Source organism: Myotis brandtii, unplaced genomic scaffold (genome assembly GCF_000412655.1).
Source record: "Myotis brandtii unplaced genomic scaffold, ASM41265v1 scaffold536, whole genome shotgun sequence".
Lineage (NCBI taxonomy): Eukaryota > Metazoa > Chordata > Mammalia > Chiroptera > Vespertilionidae > Myotis > Myotis brandtii.
The window spans coordinates 320,651-333,086 of NW_005369967.1; the positions used below are offsets into that span (position 1 = coordinate 320,651).

The window sequence follows — 12,436 nt, forward strand, 5'->3', positions numbered from 1 at the left end:
TCCACCATGACAAGGAAAGAACAGAGTGAGGGGCCTGGAGGAAGGGAGGACAATTGAAGAAAACCATGTCTAGACTTTCCCCAGCCCTCTCCTTCTTTCTGCTGCCTACAAGAGCCCCAGGCCCGGCCACAGTTCTGTCTCCACCTTTTAGTCCCCTATTCTCCAACCACAGAGGAAAGAAATAAGGAAGGAGTCTGTGCTGCCTTCAGAAAGTATCTATATACCTGATCGGTCAGTTGCCTTCCACAGAGGGAGGCCAGACTGTGGCTTAGGCCCACTCCCCACAGGGACATCAGTAGGACATCCTGTGAGGGCTCCCAGACTGTTAGAGGGGGCAGGATGGGCTGAGGGATGCCCCCCGAGTGCACAAATTTTTGTGCACCGGGCCACTAGTATGTATATAAAAGTTAAATGCCTAAATTTGTTTCAGAAACATTAAGAATGACTTCAGGGAGCCTTCTGTTTAGTGGAGTGAGGCAAACAAACCTCTTTGGTCTTTTTACTTTTGACCCTGTCCTGCTTGCCTTATCCTGGTCTGCATAACTCACTAAGATACCACATATTTTCCATTAGCAATTCTTTTAGTCTCCTTTCCAGAGTTCAGTCTGTCAGAATCTCATTGAGGTCAGTGAACCCATGAGTCTAGTTGCCTTTGCAAGGCATTTCTCTTTCTAGTAAAAGCAGCAAGCACCTCATAAGAATGCTGCACAATTATTCCCATCGTGTGATATGCTAATTCTTAAGAATGTTGCTAACACTGCACTGTGTTTCATATGATTGAATTTAAAACGTTCACTCAGTTGGTTGAGGCTTCAAACTGGCAGGAATAACAGTCTTTTGAGTTGTTGCTTAAGTAGAGCGGTGATGGAATTCATATGGCAGGCAGCAGTTGCTCGTTCAAGTTCAAGAAGAGATCAGCTGCAGTGGTTGAAAAACAAAAAGTCTACCAGATGTTCAAGTTTTAATAGTATATCTTTTCTCCATATTTCAAATGAGAATAGAGATCAGTCATTAAATGAGGGTATAAATATTAATGTCATCATTGTCAAACCCCAAAGAACAGACCTCGCACATTTATGTGATTTTTTTTTTTAATGGCTATCATTTGTGTTCAAGTAAAATCAACAAAGCTCCCCCATGCCTCTAGAGGTCTCATGACAGCTAGTTAGCTTGCGGTCTTGCTCTCCTTTTACTTTTGTCTCCTCTAACAAGTTTCAGAGAGTTTAGTAAGAATTTAATCAGAGTCATATTCGGCTACACAGAGTTAAAGAAAATATAAATCCTAGAAGTCCAGATAGTCTTTGTGGGTATAACTTAAGGATACCAATTTTTTTGCCATAATATGAACAGGAAGTGTTACTAGTTTAGACAACTTACTGCTATTCTGTGCTTTTAGTATAGAACAGAATTTTTTGTCAGGTGAAGTTACTGATGATAATTCTATCAGAACTTTCAGATAGCTTGGAGTCACTGCTCTTCAGTTTGAACATTTGTTGAATATTTTGAAAATAGCTGCTCATTGTTCTATTGACTATGGTAAACAATATGAATAAGATTTACTTTGGGTATATATCTTATGTCTTCTTATATATAATATATTTGGAGATATCTTTGACTCACTGAAATAGGGCACTTTTATATATTTTTTCAGAGACTATGTTATTTTGGCAAATAACTTCTTCCTAGATCAAACTGTAGCCAGCTTCTTGAGAATTATGCAGCAGAATTATTATGCATTAGGTTTCATGCTCAGCTTTCTTCAGACAGTACCTCAACCTTAAAATGACTCAATGAGTAAGATACTTTTATTAATACCATTTTGATGATAAATAAGGTGCTATTATCAATGCCATTTTCCAGATAAGAAACTGGGGCAAAGTTAAATATAACCTATTCACGGTCACATAACTTAATGATAGAGGATTTGAACACCAATTTTTGTGACTCCAAAGCTTGTATTCTTAGTCACTATGCACTACAGTCAAGGTACTGTATGAATAAGCATTTACCTTATTATATGTATTTTTTAAATAAATTTTTTTTTTTGCTTTCAGAGAGGAAGAGAAAGGGAGAGAGAGACAGAAACATCAATGATGAAAGAGAATAATGGATTGGCTGCCTCCTGCACACCCCACGCTGGGGACCGAGTGTGCAACCCAGGCAACGTGCCCTGACTGGGAATCGAACCAGGACCTACCTCCTAGTTCATAGGTCAACACTCAACCACTGAGCCATGCCGCCGGGCTGCCTTATTATATTTTGTTTGCTGGCTCTCCCTGCTCCAGCCTCAAATGGGGCCATGAGTCTCAGCAGTTGGCATAGTCCTTGGAATGGCTATTAGGTGTCATGACACCTAGCAACTATAACCATTCAAGGCAGCCTTTAGGAAGGGAATTAAAATTTTATTCTTGCCTCGGCCCTTCGCCTATATGGCTCAGTTGGTTGGCCACGTGCACCAAAAGGTTGCTGGTTTGATTCCCAGCCAGGGCACATATCCAGGTTGCAGGCTCAGTCCCTGATGGGGGCATGCAGGAGGCAGCCCATTAACGTTACACTCTCAAAGCAATGTTTCTATATCTATCTATCTATCTATCTATCTATCTATCATCTATCTATCTGTCTCTCTCCCTTCCTTCCTTTTTCCTCCCTCCCTCCATCTCTTTCTCTGTCTCTCCCCCCTCTCCCTTCCTCTCTCTAAAAATCAATAAATATATTTAAAACAACACCATTCTACCCCTCTCCTCCTATTTGGGGGAAGTCTGGACCTATGGAGGATTGAGGGAAACCTCTTTATGAGGCTTGAGTTCAGAAAGCAAACAGCTTTTCTGGTTTCATAATCTCCAAAAAGTTACTAATAATCCCCTCCTCTCCGCAAGTGAAATTTAAGTTCTAGATAGTAATGTCTTATTGGATATGTTTTTCAATTGGCAACACTATTCCAAACCTCTTAGCCTTGACAGTTCTGAGCTCTGTGAGTTCTGTCTTCAGGAGAGTTCCCCCTCCTGAGTTCTGCTTCTCTCACAAGGCAGTGATACAGTTGCTTAGTAGCAACTGAAGAAAGAAGACTGTAAATGCAGAAGAAATCTCGTGGACTGGGAGCCAAAATCTTCTCTACTCTTGAAACATTTTTTGTTATAGCAGAACCTGTTCATTCATGGTGGATGTTCAGAAGCTTCTGAAGCCCTTTCTATTGAGTCTACTGAAGAGTAATAACTAATTGAGTAGCTCTGGGGCCAGTATGTCTGTCTTATGTCACACAGAAAGATGACAGAGTAATGCTTTTAAATGGGGCTCTTAGGAATTGACTAGGAGGGAAGGAGCTTCTGTAGAGGTACTTGCATGCAGCTGTGGAAATCCTTCCTTCCAAAGAGATGTCTGTGGCCCTGGCAGAGAGCTATTTGTGTATAACAAGCCTTTTGAGTCTCACCTGCCCTTAGCAAAGAGAAATCACTTTATAAAACAGGATTATCAACAAGAGGAGGTAGTCTTGAAAATGAGTCCCTGAAATAATTAATAATGATCATGTCCATTCCAGTTGAACTGGGCACTCAGTTTTGTAATGCCCAGGCTACTTTGCACTGATTCTTTACTAATGAATAGTGTATGACTTACTTATGCATTTCTTATACATATAAAACATTCTCTTGCTGGAAGGTTGATACAGTACTTTTTTTTAACAACAGTAGTCTTAAGAGAATGCAGGGCACTCTTGATTGATCAAAGGGGCTAAACTTAAGTGATTTTTAAAATATATATAATATTATATGATTTATGATATGTGTGTGTGTGTGTGTGTGTGTGTGTGTGTGTGTGTGTGTAGGTTCCAGAAAGCAGAATGTAATATAAGTAATGAAGTTAGCTCTAGCATCTGATCCTAGCCCATTTATTAGCTGTACTAGTATTATCTTTGAGAAGTTCATTTAGCCTCTTAGTCTATCTATTTCCTCTGTAAAATGAGGGAGTTTAAATAAATCTATGTTTTCCAAACTCTGAAATTTATAACAGATTACTACAGATTATTTTGGGTGGCATGTGAGATAATTTCAGGCAGTTTCCTGATAAAGTACTAAAATAAACATTGAATCACAGTTGAGAAAGTTATCCCTTTCTCAGTCTTATTGATTATGTCAAAGACAAAGTCTCAATTTGGTATCATGATATGTGTAGTAGTTCTTTATTGCTGGATAATTGTTTGGGGTTGGGGACAGAGGTGGATGGGGAGAGGCACTGTAAATCCTTCATTTCACACGAGTTTCCATATGTGGGAAGTAAATTCCATTCCATAGAAGGGAAAAGTACAGAAGTGCTTGTCTGCTCTTTGTGACTGCCTCATTTCCCTTCCACTTGCAGTGGAAGTAACGTTCTATACAACTGGTGAGCTCGGGCAGAGGGGCCAAATGTGACTGGTTTCTCTCATGGCGTGACCCATTCTCAGAACACATATTCCCCCTCCTCCACTGTGAAGTAGGGCTTGGTTGACAAACTCTGCTTAGGACTTGGTAGGAACTATTAGGAAACCCATGAGACCATAAATAAAAAGAAAAGGAAAATAAAAAACCTACATTCTCTAACTCATCCTATTGGTAATCAGGTTGATACATTTTGATTGCCATTTTATTCCTCTCCTCGTGTCTCATTTAGGTTTAGACTTATAGGAGATGTAAGGAGAAAAGCAATTATTACCCCTTAAAACCTCACTAACAGTCTCCTTTTTTAAAAATAGAAATCTGGCTTGAGCACAGTGCCCTTTAATAAGCAATAGTATATATTTATATATATATATGTTAATAACATGGTTTTGTTTTCAATAAAGTTATATTTATAGTTACCATCTATAAAATAAACTCATTTAAGTTTTTAAAAAGTGAATTTTTAAAACATTAAGTAGTGCAGATGATACATGGATATGATAAAAACTATAAAGGTGGTACATAAATGACTAAAATTTAGGAAGTACTGAATAAGATTATCTCTAGGATCTATTCCCAATTTAAATTGTTTTGGATGTGTATTTCAGTAGATAAAAAACACTATGTGGTAAACTAAGTAAAAGAAGGGACATTCTAACAGAAAATGTACTATTATTTACTTTCATTTTGAAACATATCATTATTGAGGAAGCTGAACTTTGATATGATGCCAGTATTTATATAAATAAATACCCTTTTCTCTTAATATTTTACTAAACAGTGAATTGATATCTTTTTGACAGTATGATTTTTGGTGATGATGTTTGAAAGCATTCTAGTTCTGGGTGAGGTTTTTGAGCAGGAAATCACGGAGGCAAGAACGAGTCATCACTGTTTACTCTGCCTAGTACAGTGTTTGCCACATAGTAGTGTTCAACAAATATTTGAATGAATGAGTGAACAAAGAATCAACAAAAATTAACTGAATTCTCTGTCTTGAAGGTCTAGGCATAGTTTTCATTTCTTTCTGAAAGCTGGCAATAAGGCTATCTGTAAGGAAATGATGCCTGGGGCAGTCAGAGGGTAATACATTCATGTAAGTGCAATTTAACCTTACTGAGAAGAAAATCACAAAAGGAAGGTAGCCCAACTAATTTTGCTTTTGTTTATGGTCATATATGAGAGACTAGGGTCTTCCTTTTTTTTTTTATAAAAAGAACTACCTTTCTCCCTTCCTCTTTTTTTCTGATTCATGTATTACTCTCTTATCTCCACATCAGGGAAAGCACCCCAATTTTCCTGGCCTTAGGGAGACTATTAGAGTTTAATTGAAAATGTGGCTCACTCTTTCCCCACACACTCTTAATTACAGTTTCCCATATAATAAAGTTGCCCAACTTTTTCTTAACTGGCACCCTAGGTGAACTGCCATACTGGTGGTAAATTTATTTATTGCCATTTTTTCTTGCAACAAATGTCATGTTTCAAGGGATTTGTTCTAAGAATCCTGAAATGAGTTTTACATATCAGAGAGAGAATATTAGCCAAACATTTTTAATTCTTAGTTTTATCACTGACTTTCTAATAACTATACAGTTGGTTTGAGTGATTTCATTCCCAGATCATGTAATTTATTTTAAAACATTTTGCATAATGCAGAAAAACAGAATTTGAGGACTGTATATTTATTCTGGTGAATACATTTTAAATGTATTCTAGGTTTAGTCTCTACAAGTACATTCTTTAATGGTTTAGTGATTAACTGTGATTCTAATTCATTATACATAATGACAACACCTTAACTTGAGTTATCTTATATGTTCAGGTTAATATTTTTTGTTAATGAAAATTTAATTCAGTACATTTTATATTTATGAAATCTCTCTGCCTGGGATCTTTGTGTCTTCTAGTTATTACTATGTGATCTTTAATATGTAAATTAAACTTTAGGAATGCTGGCTATCACATTTTGGTTCTTCTCATTGCATTATAATATTGATAGAACAGTAATACTAATGACATGTAGAAGTTGGATTTTGAAACTAATCACCATCTACAAAAATTAGTATCTAATCGCTGTTGTAACTTTAAATCAATATCCAGGTAAACACAGATTCTATTATTATCATAATCTAGAATATAATAGGCCTATTTTGGCCAAAGGAAAAAATGACTTTAGAATTTTTTTCTTAAAAAGATATAGATCCTTGGCTTATAATTGTAATCTTTAGGTATCTTCATAATCATTTGCTGTCATGAAAGTAGTGCAAGAGCCATTTGCTATAATGACAAGCTGCAAGTTTTGAGAACACTTTATGTCTAATTTTAAAAAACACAACAGCAATTACAAAAAAACAGAACTTGGCCTGTGGCTGTGTCCACTGGCAATATGGTTATTCTCTGATGAGATGCTTTGAGTTCTGGATACCATCCTTATCTGGTGTGGAGGTGTTGCTTTGGCAGCATATTATGGTAGAAAAGAAAAGCTATGGACTTGAGAGGCACACCAACCCAAATGTGAACTTGAGCTCTACCACTTTTGTACTAACAGGTTGGGCAAGTTACTTAACTTCCTTGGTAAAATGAAAATTATACTTCTCTAGGGATGCTATGAAGATGAAAGCACCCAAAGTGAGTTCTTGTTAAATGGCAGTAGTTGTATGAACAGTACAGTGTGGTGATGATGATGTTTTCATATTCTTTCAGGTGAAATAAAGGACAAAAATGTTCAGGTGGTGGAGCTCCCCATTGTGGACAGTCTTCATCCTCGTCCTCCATATTTACCCCTGGCTGTACCAGAAGACCTTGCAGATCGACTTGTTCGAGTTCATGGTGACCCTGCAGTGTGGTGGGTGTCGCAGTTTGTCAAATACTTGATCCGCCCACAACCTTGGCTGGAAAAGGAGATAGAAGAGGCCACCAAGAAGCTTGGCTTCAAACATCCAGTTATTGGGTGAGAATCTGATTTTTTCCTCATAAAGTGATATGGAGTAGCAGGTATATATATATATACCATATATTGTGAACTTTATAATCTATAGTTTAATTTTCATTGCTCCACTCAAAAACAGGTTCTAAAGTTCACCTGAGGCCCCAGGGAGATTAGTCTTCCTTTTTTTACTTAGAATGACTGAGTCATCGTACTTTGTCACCCTTGTTTTATTTATTTATTTGACAAATGTATTAAGCCCATATTTCTGAAAATGGCTGTCTCTCCTGGGGAAACCAGCAAGATGTCATTTTATTGGGAGTATTTTGGATATTATACATGATCGTGTCGTACCCCAACAGGCCATGAGATGAAACTGTCACATGTATAGCTTTCCGATTGCACCTTATTCTTAGGCTTCATTAATTGCCAGGGGTGATTATTTTGCTTTTTTGATGTTCTGTTTTCTTTTCTGTCTTGGAAGCTATTTTGAGAACAAGGATATCATTTGTACTGTAAGGTAATGCTAAAATTATTATTTAAAATGAATCTTGACCCACTTGGAAGTTACAATGTATATATGTATTCGGTCTGGTGCTTATGTTATGGGAGCTATATCAGGAAATCCTTGGAGTAAGAAATATCCAAAAGAGCATTTGCTGACAAACATGCGCTCCTATACACGCACATAAAAAGTTATGGGAAAAGGAGCTTTCCTGGGTCCTGATGCCAGACTTCACACCATGGGAAATGTTTTTTGCACAATGGAAAGAATACTGGACTGAGAGTTAGGTGACATGGGTAATAGTCCTGACTTTTCCTATTTCTGGGCCAATTTACCTAATAGTAGTATTGGGTTTTGATTTTTCCATCTGTAAAACAGAGTACCTACTATACTTAAAATACCTGCCCTTAAAATGATGAATTTGATAATATTAGGATTAAAAGAGATTTTGGTTCTGTGGGGGAAAAATGTACTGTAAAATATTATCACCTTTCAGAGAGACTAATACTGAAAATAGACTTGTAGACTAGCTATGGCATTCTGTTGCTTATGCTGTTTGTGATAAAGTAAGCTATTGTTTAATATTAATACACTAGAGGCCCGGTGCACAAAACTCATGCAGGGGGTTGGGGGTTGTCCCTCAGCCCAGCCTGCACCCTCTCCAATCCGGGACCCCTCAGGGGATGTCCGACTGCAAGAGGGATGACCGGCAGTCGGACATCCCTCTCTCAATCCGGGACCACTGGCTCCTAACCACTCACCTATCTGCTTGCCTAATCACCCCTAACCACTCTGCCTGCCTGCTTGATCGCCCCTACCCCCTTTGCCTGCCTGCCTGATTGCCCCTAACTGCCCCTAGCCTGATCACCCCTAACTGCCCTCGCCTGCTAGCCTGATCGCCCCTAACCACCTTTGCCTCAGCCCCTGCCACCGTGGCTTTGTCCAGAAGGAGGACCAGATGACCGGAAGATGTCTGGTTGACCTGGTCTAATTAGCATATTACCCTTTTATTAGTATAGATTGCTGATTCACTCACTTATTTGCAAAACATGTATTGAATACCTGCTACTGTGGGGGACAGAGATTAATGTTTTTCAAATGGCTCCTTCTGGTTCATTTTAGCCTGTGGGATAAGAGACTTACATAACTGACATTATATGGGGTAGAACATGATAAATACCACAAGAGAAGTATTAAAGGACTTAAAAGAGGTCAGGGAAGGGAAACGTACTTCTGTCTGGATCAGGAAAGGCTTCACTGGATCTTAAAGATGGAGAAAGATAACACTGTAATACTTAAATTACCAGAATACTTCCAACTGCATTACCTCATTGATCCTGTAACACAGTCCTGTGAAGTGGGCAGAGGTAATTATTTCAAAGGTGAGGAAAGAAAGGAAAGAAAATCTCTGCCAAAAGTTCCAGAACCTTAACTTTGGCTATCCTATAGTTTTACATACCAGAAAGCAACCCTTATTAATTTTCCACGGACCATCCACCAAATGGAGAGTTGGCCAAGTGTAGAAAATTGAAGTAGCACAGACAACTAAGTTATTTGCAAGTGAGGTGGTATGCTGTAATGAGAGAAGAGTGCACTAGGATTTAGGAATCTGAGGTCCCATCTAGCATCCACCACTAACAAATTTATGTGACTTTAGGTGACTTACTTGCTCATTATGGGCCTTCATTATTTGTCATTTGTTATAAACACTAGATTAGATGATATTTGTTTTTACTAACATAATACTAAACAGATTTTTGTGTCTACCTATCATTTATTCATTTTGTTTGTTGAATTGTGAATAAATAGAAGAGCTTGACATCTAATAGTGAAAATCAGGTACACAAATAACTTTTACTTTTGTGAAGACTGGGTTGAAATGCCTTATGTTTTTTTTTCAAATATATTTCTTTATTGAATTCAGAGAGGAAGGGAGAAAGGGAGAGAGATAGAAACATCAATGATGAGAGAGGATCATTGATTGGCTGCCTTCTGCATGCCCCCTACTGGGGATCGAGCTTGCAACCCAGGCATGTGCCCTTGGCTGGAATCGAACCTAGGACCCATCAGTCCGCAGGCTAATGCTCTATCCACTGAGCCAAGCTGGCTAGGGTGAAATGCCTTATGTTATATGTGCTTACCAAAATGTCTTTAGAAGCATCAGTTTCCTTAATTGTCAGGTGAAAGAGTTAATTAAATGAAATGACTTCTATCCTTCACAGGTCTAACTTTGTGATTCTTCTGTAAAGATTTCATTATGGTCCTCCATCAAAATATTGGTCCAGGCCTAATTTCAGGAGGACTGGGCGAATTGAGAAGATTGCTAGTGTAGTACTCCACCACTGTCTCAGACACTCTGCTTCCTTTGATTCTTCTTTCTGTTACATCTCTCCTTTGTTTTTGTTTCTATTTTCATAACTCCCACCCCTCCTTCTTCCATTGTGTCTTAGTTTTCATATATATAGAAGTTACCGGCCCCTATTCCAAATGTTAAAGCTAAAGAGACCAGCTGGTGTGGTTTAATGGTTGAGTGTGGACCTATGAGCCAGGAGATCATCTTTCAATCCCAGTCATGGCACATGCTTGGGTTGTGGGCTCAATTCCCAGTGGGGGCTGTATATAAGGCAGCGGATCAATGATTCTCTGTCATCATTGATGTTTCTATCTCTCCCTCTTCCTTTCTCTCTGAAATAAATAAAAAAATATTTTTTTAAAAAAGCTAAAGAAAGTACAAGGTGAAATCAGTATCAAATAGTGTTTCTTCTCATGAAAATTTTCACTGAAATTTAATGGAATTGTTCTTTTTGTCCCTCTTCGTCTCTTTGGAGCACAGTGAACAATTCCAATTTTCTGAGAGAAGCAGTGATTAAAAAGGATGTGGGAAGGAAAAGATGATAGAAGTGTTCATATAATAGTATTCACATCTGGACTATAGCCTGGAAGGCAAAGGAAAGAATAGCCATGAAGATGCCAGAGTAACTTCAATGAAATCAAACCCCCACCCAGATTCATAATAAAAGCTAGCCTTAGCTTGACCTAAAGGGAAACAAGTCTCCCCTTTTCCTTTTCCCACATATGAATAGTGGTGTAACAATTTGGGGAGAGGAGGAATACAGAAAAGGAAAATTTCAGGAGAGTTGTAATTTATGAAAACAAGCTACGGTTACTATTGTTCTTATTTTCATTAAAATCGCTTTGAAAGCAGTAAGATGGTGAGAGAATACTGTGGAAGTCAATGTAGTCTTCAGTGCAGATGGTGTAAACCTCTGTGTCCCCAATTTTATAATTTTGGAGCCTTTCTTAAATAGAACAGATAAGCTAGATCAGTATCTGCTTGTGTTTGATGGAGTGTGAAAGACAGAAAAAGGAAATTCATTATGCCTACAACAAAAGGGCTGGACCAGCTCCATGAACTTAAAAATAGTAAGGAGCCTTCAAAGGTTTGCCTGCTTTGACTGTGCCATAGGAACAATGCATGCAAGGTCTGTGTTTTCTTCAGGCGACTTTAAATTCTATAAGTTGGCAGTTACAGAGTGACCAACAGGGTAAAATGAAGAAAAAGAAAACTTGGCATGAAAACGTTACAGACAATACATTTAATGTTCTATAAGAACAATTGTCATTTGTTGTCAAAAATCTTGTTATATCCAGTTTTTTCTGGAAGGCTAATTGGCATTTTGTTGCCTAGTATGGAATACTAGGAATCTCCCACTTATTCCTGATATGCCAATTACTTTCTCTATATGAAAGCATTCTTTAAAGACTTTACTTACTTTTTAAAATTCCCCTTGTATTATGTTAACATACAAATATATTTCAGATATATGTGTTTGAATTTTTTAATATTTATTTTATTTTTTGGATGGCAAAAAATGAAAGGAAGACTGATTTAAATGTTCATAATGCCACCATGAATAGGGGTGTAAAGTTGAGTACCCTAAGAGCACCCAGTGGGTCAGAGTATTAGCAGCAGAATCTGACTTTGTCCCTCTGCCTCCAGAGTCCATGTCAGACGCACAGACAAGGTGGGAACAGAAGCTGCCTTCCATCCCATTGAGGAGTACATGGTGCACGTTGAAGAACATTTTCAGCTTCTCGCTCGCAGGATGCAAGTGGATAAAAAAAGAGTGTATTTGGCCACAGATGACCCTTCTTTATTAAAGGAGGCAAAAACAAAGTAAGTTAGATGAAGTGGTGATTCTAGAGTGGGGCTCTTTTCAGTTGAAAGGAATCCTTAATTCCCATGACTTGTGATTCTTGTGATACTATTACTGACTATTGGGGTTTTTAAATTCAACACTGCACTTGTGTAACTTGTTAATATCATCAAAACAATTGTGAGGTGCCAGCAAAGTTACATTTCATTCTGAAGCCTCTTTTCTTAGCTTGTAGGCAGCGTCATCTCTCTGTGAACTCATATGACTTCTTTGTGTGCTTAGAAGAAGCATCAAACTTCCTGGTGTCTCTTCTTATAAAGGCACTAATTCCATTATGAGGATTCCACCCTAATGCCCTTATTTAACCCTAATTACCTCTCAAAGACCCTACCTCCAGATGCCGTCACACTGGAGGGTTATGGCTTAAACACGAATT

The 12,436-nt window shown here is 38.1% G+C and overlaps 1 protein-coding gene across 10 annotated transcripts in view; it reads left to right on the forward strand.

Annotated features, from left to right (window-relative positions):
• FUT8 (fucosyltransferase 8 (alpha (1,6) fucosyltransferase)) overlaps window positions 1-12,436 on the forward strand; it is a 232,794-nt gene that overhangs the window by 209,119 nt on the left and 11,239 nt on the right. For all 10 annotated transcript variants that reach the window (XM_014549149.1, XM_014549150.1, XM_005877902.2 and 7 more), the window contains 2 exons: window positions 7,116-7,362; window positions 11,844-12,020. In XM_014549149.1, the coding sequence (XP_014404635.1) occupies window positions 7,116-7,362; window positions 11,844-12,020 (424 nt within the window). The remainder of the gene's footprint in view (window positions 1-7,115; window positions 7,363-11,843; window positions 12,021-12,436) is intronic.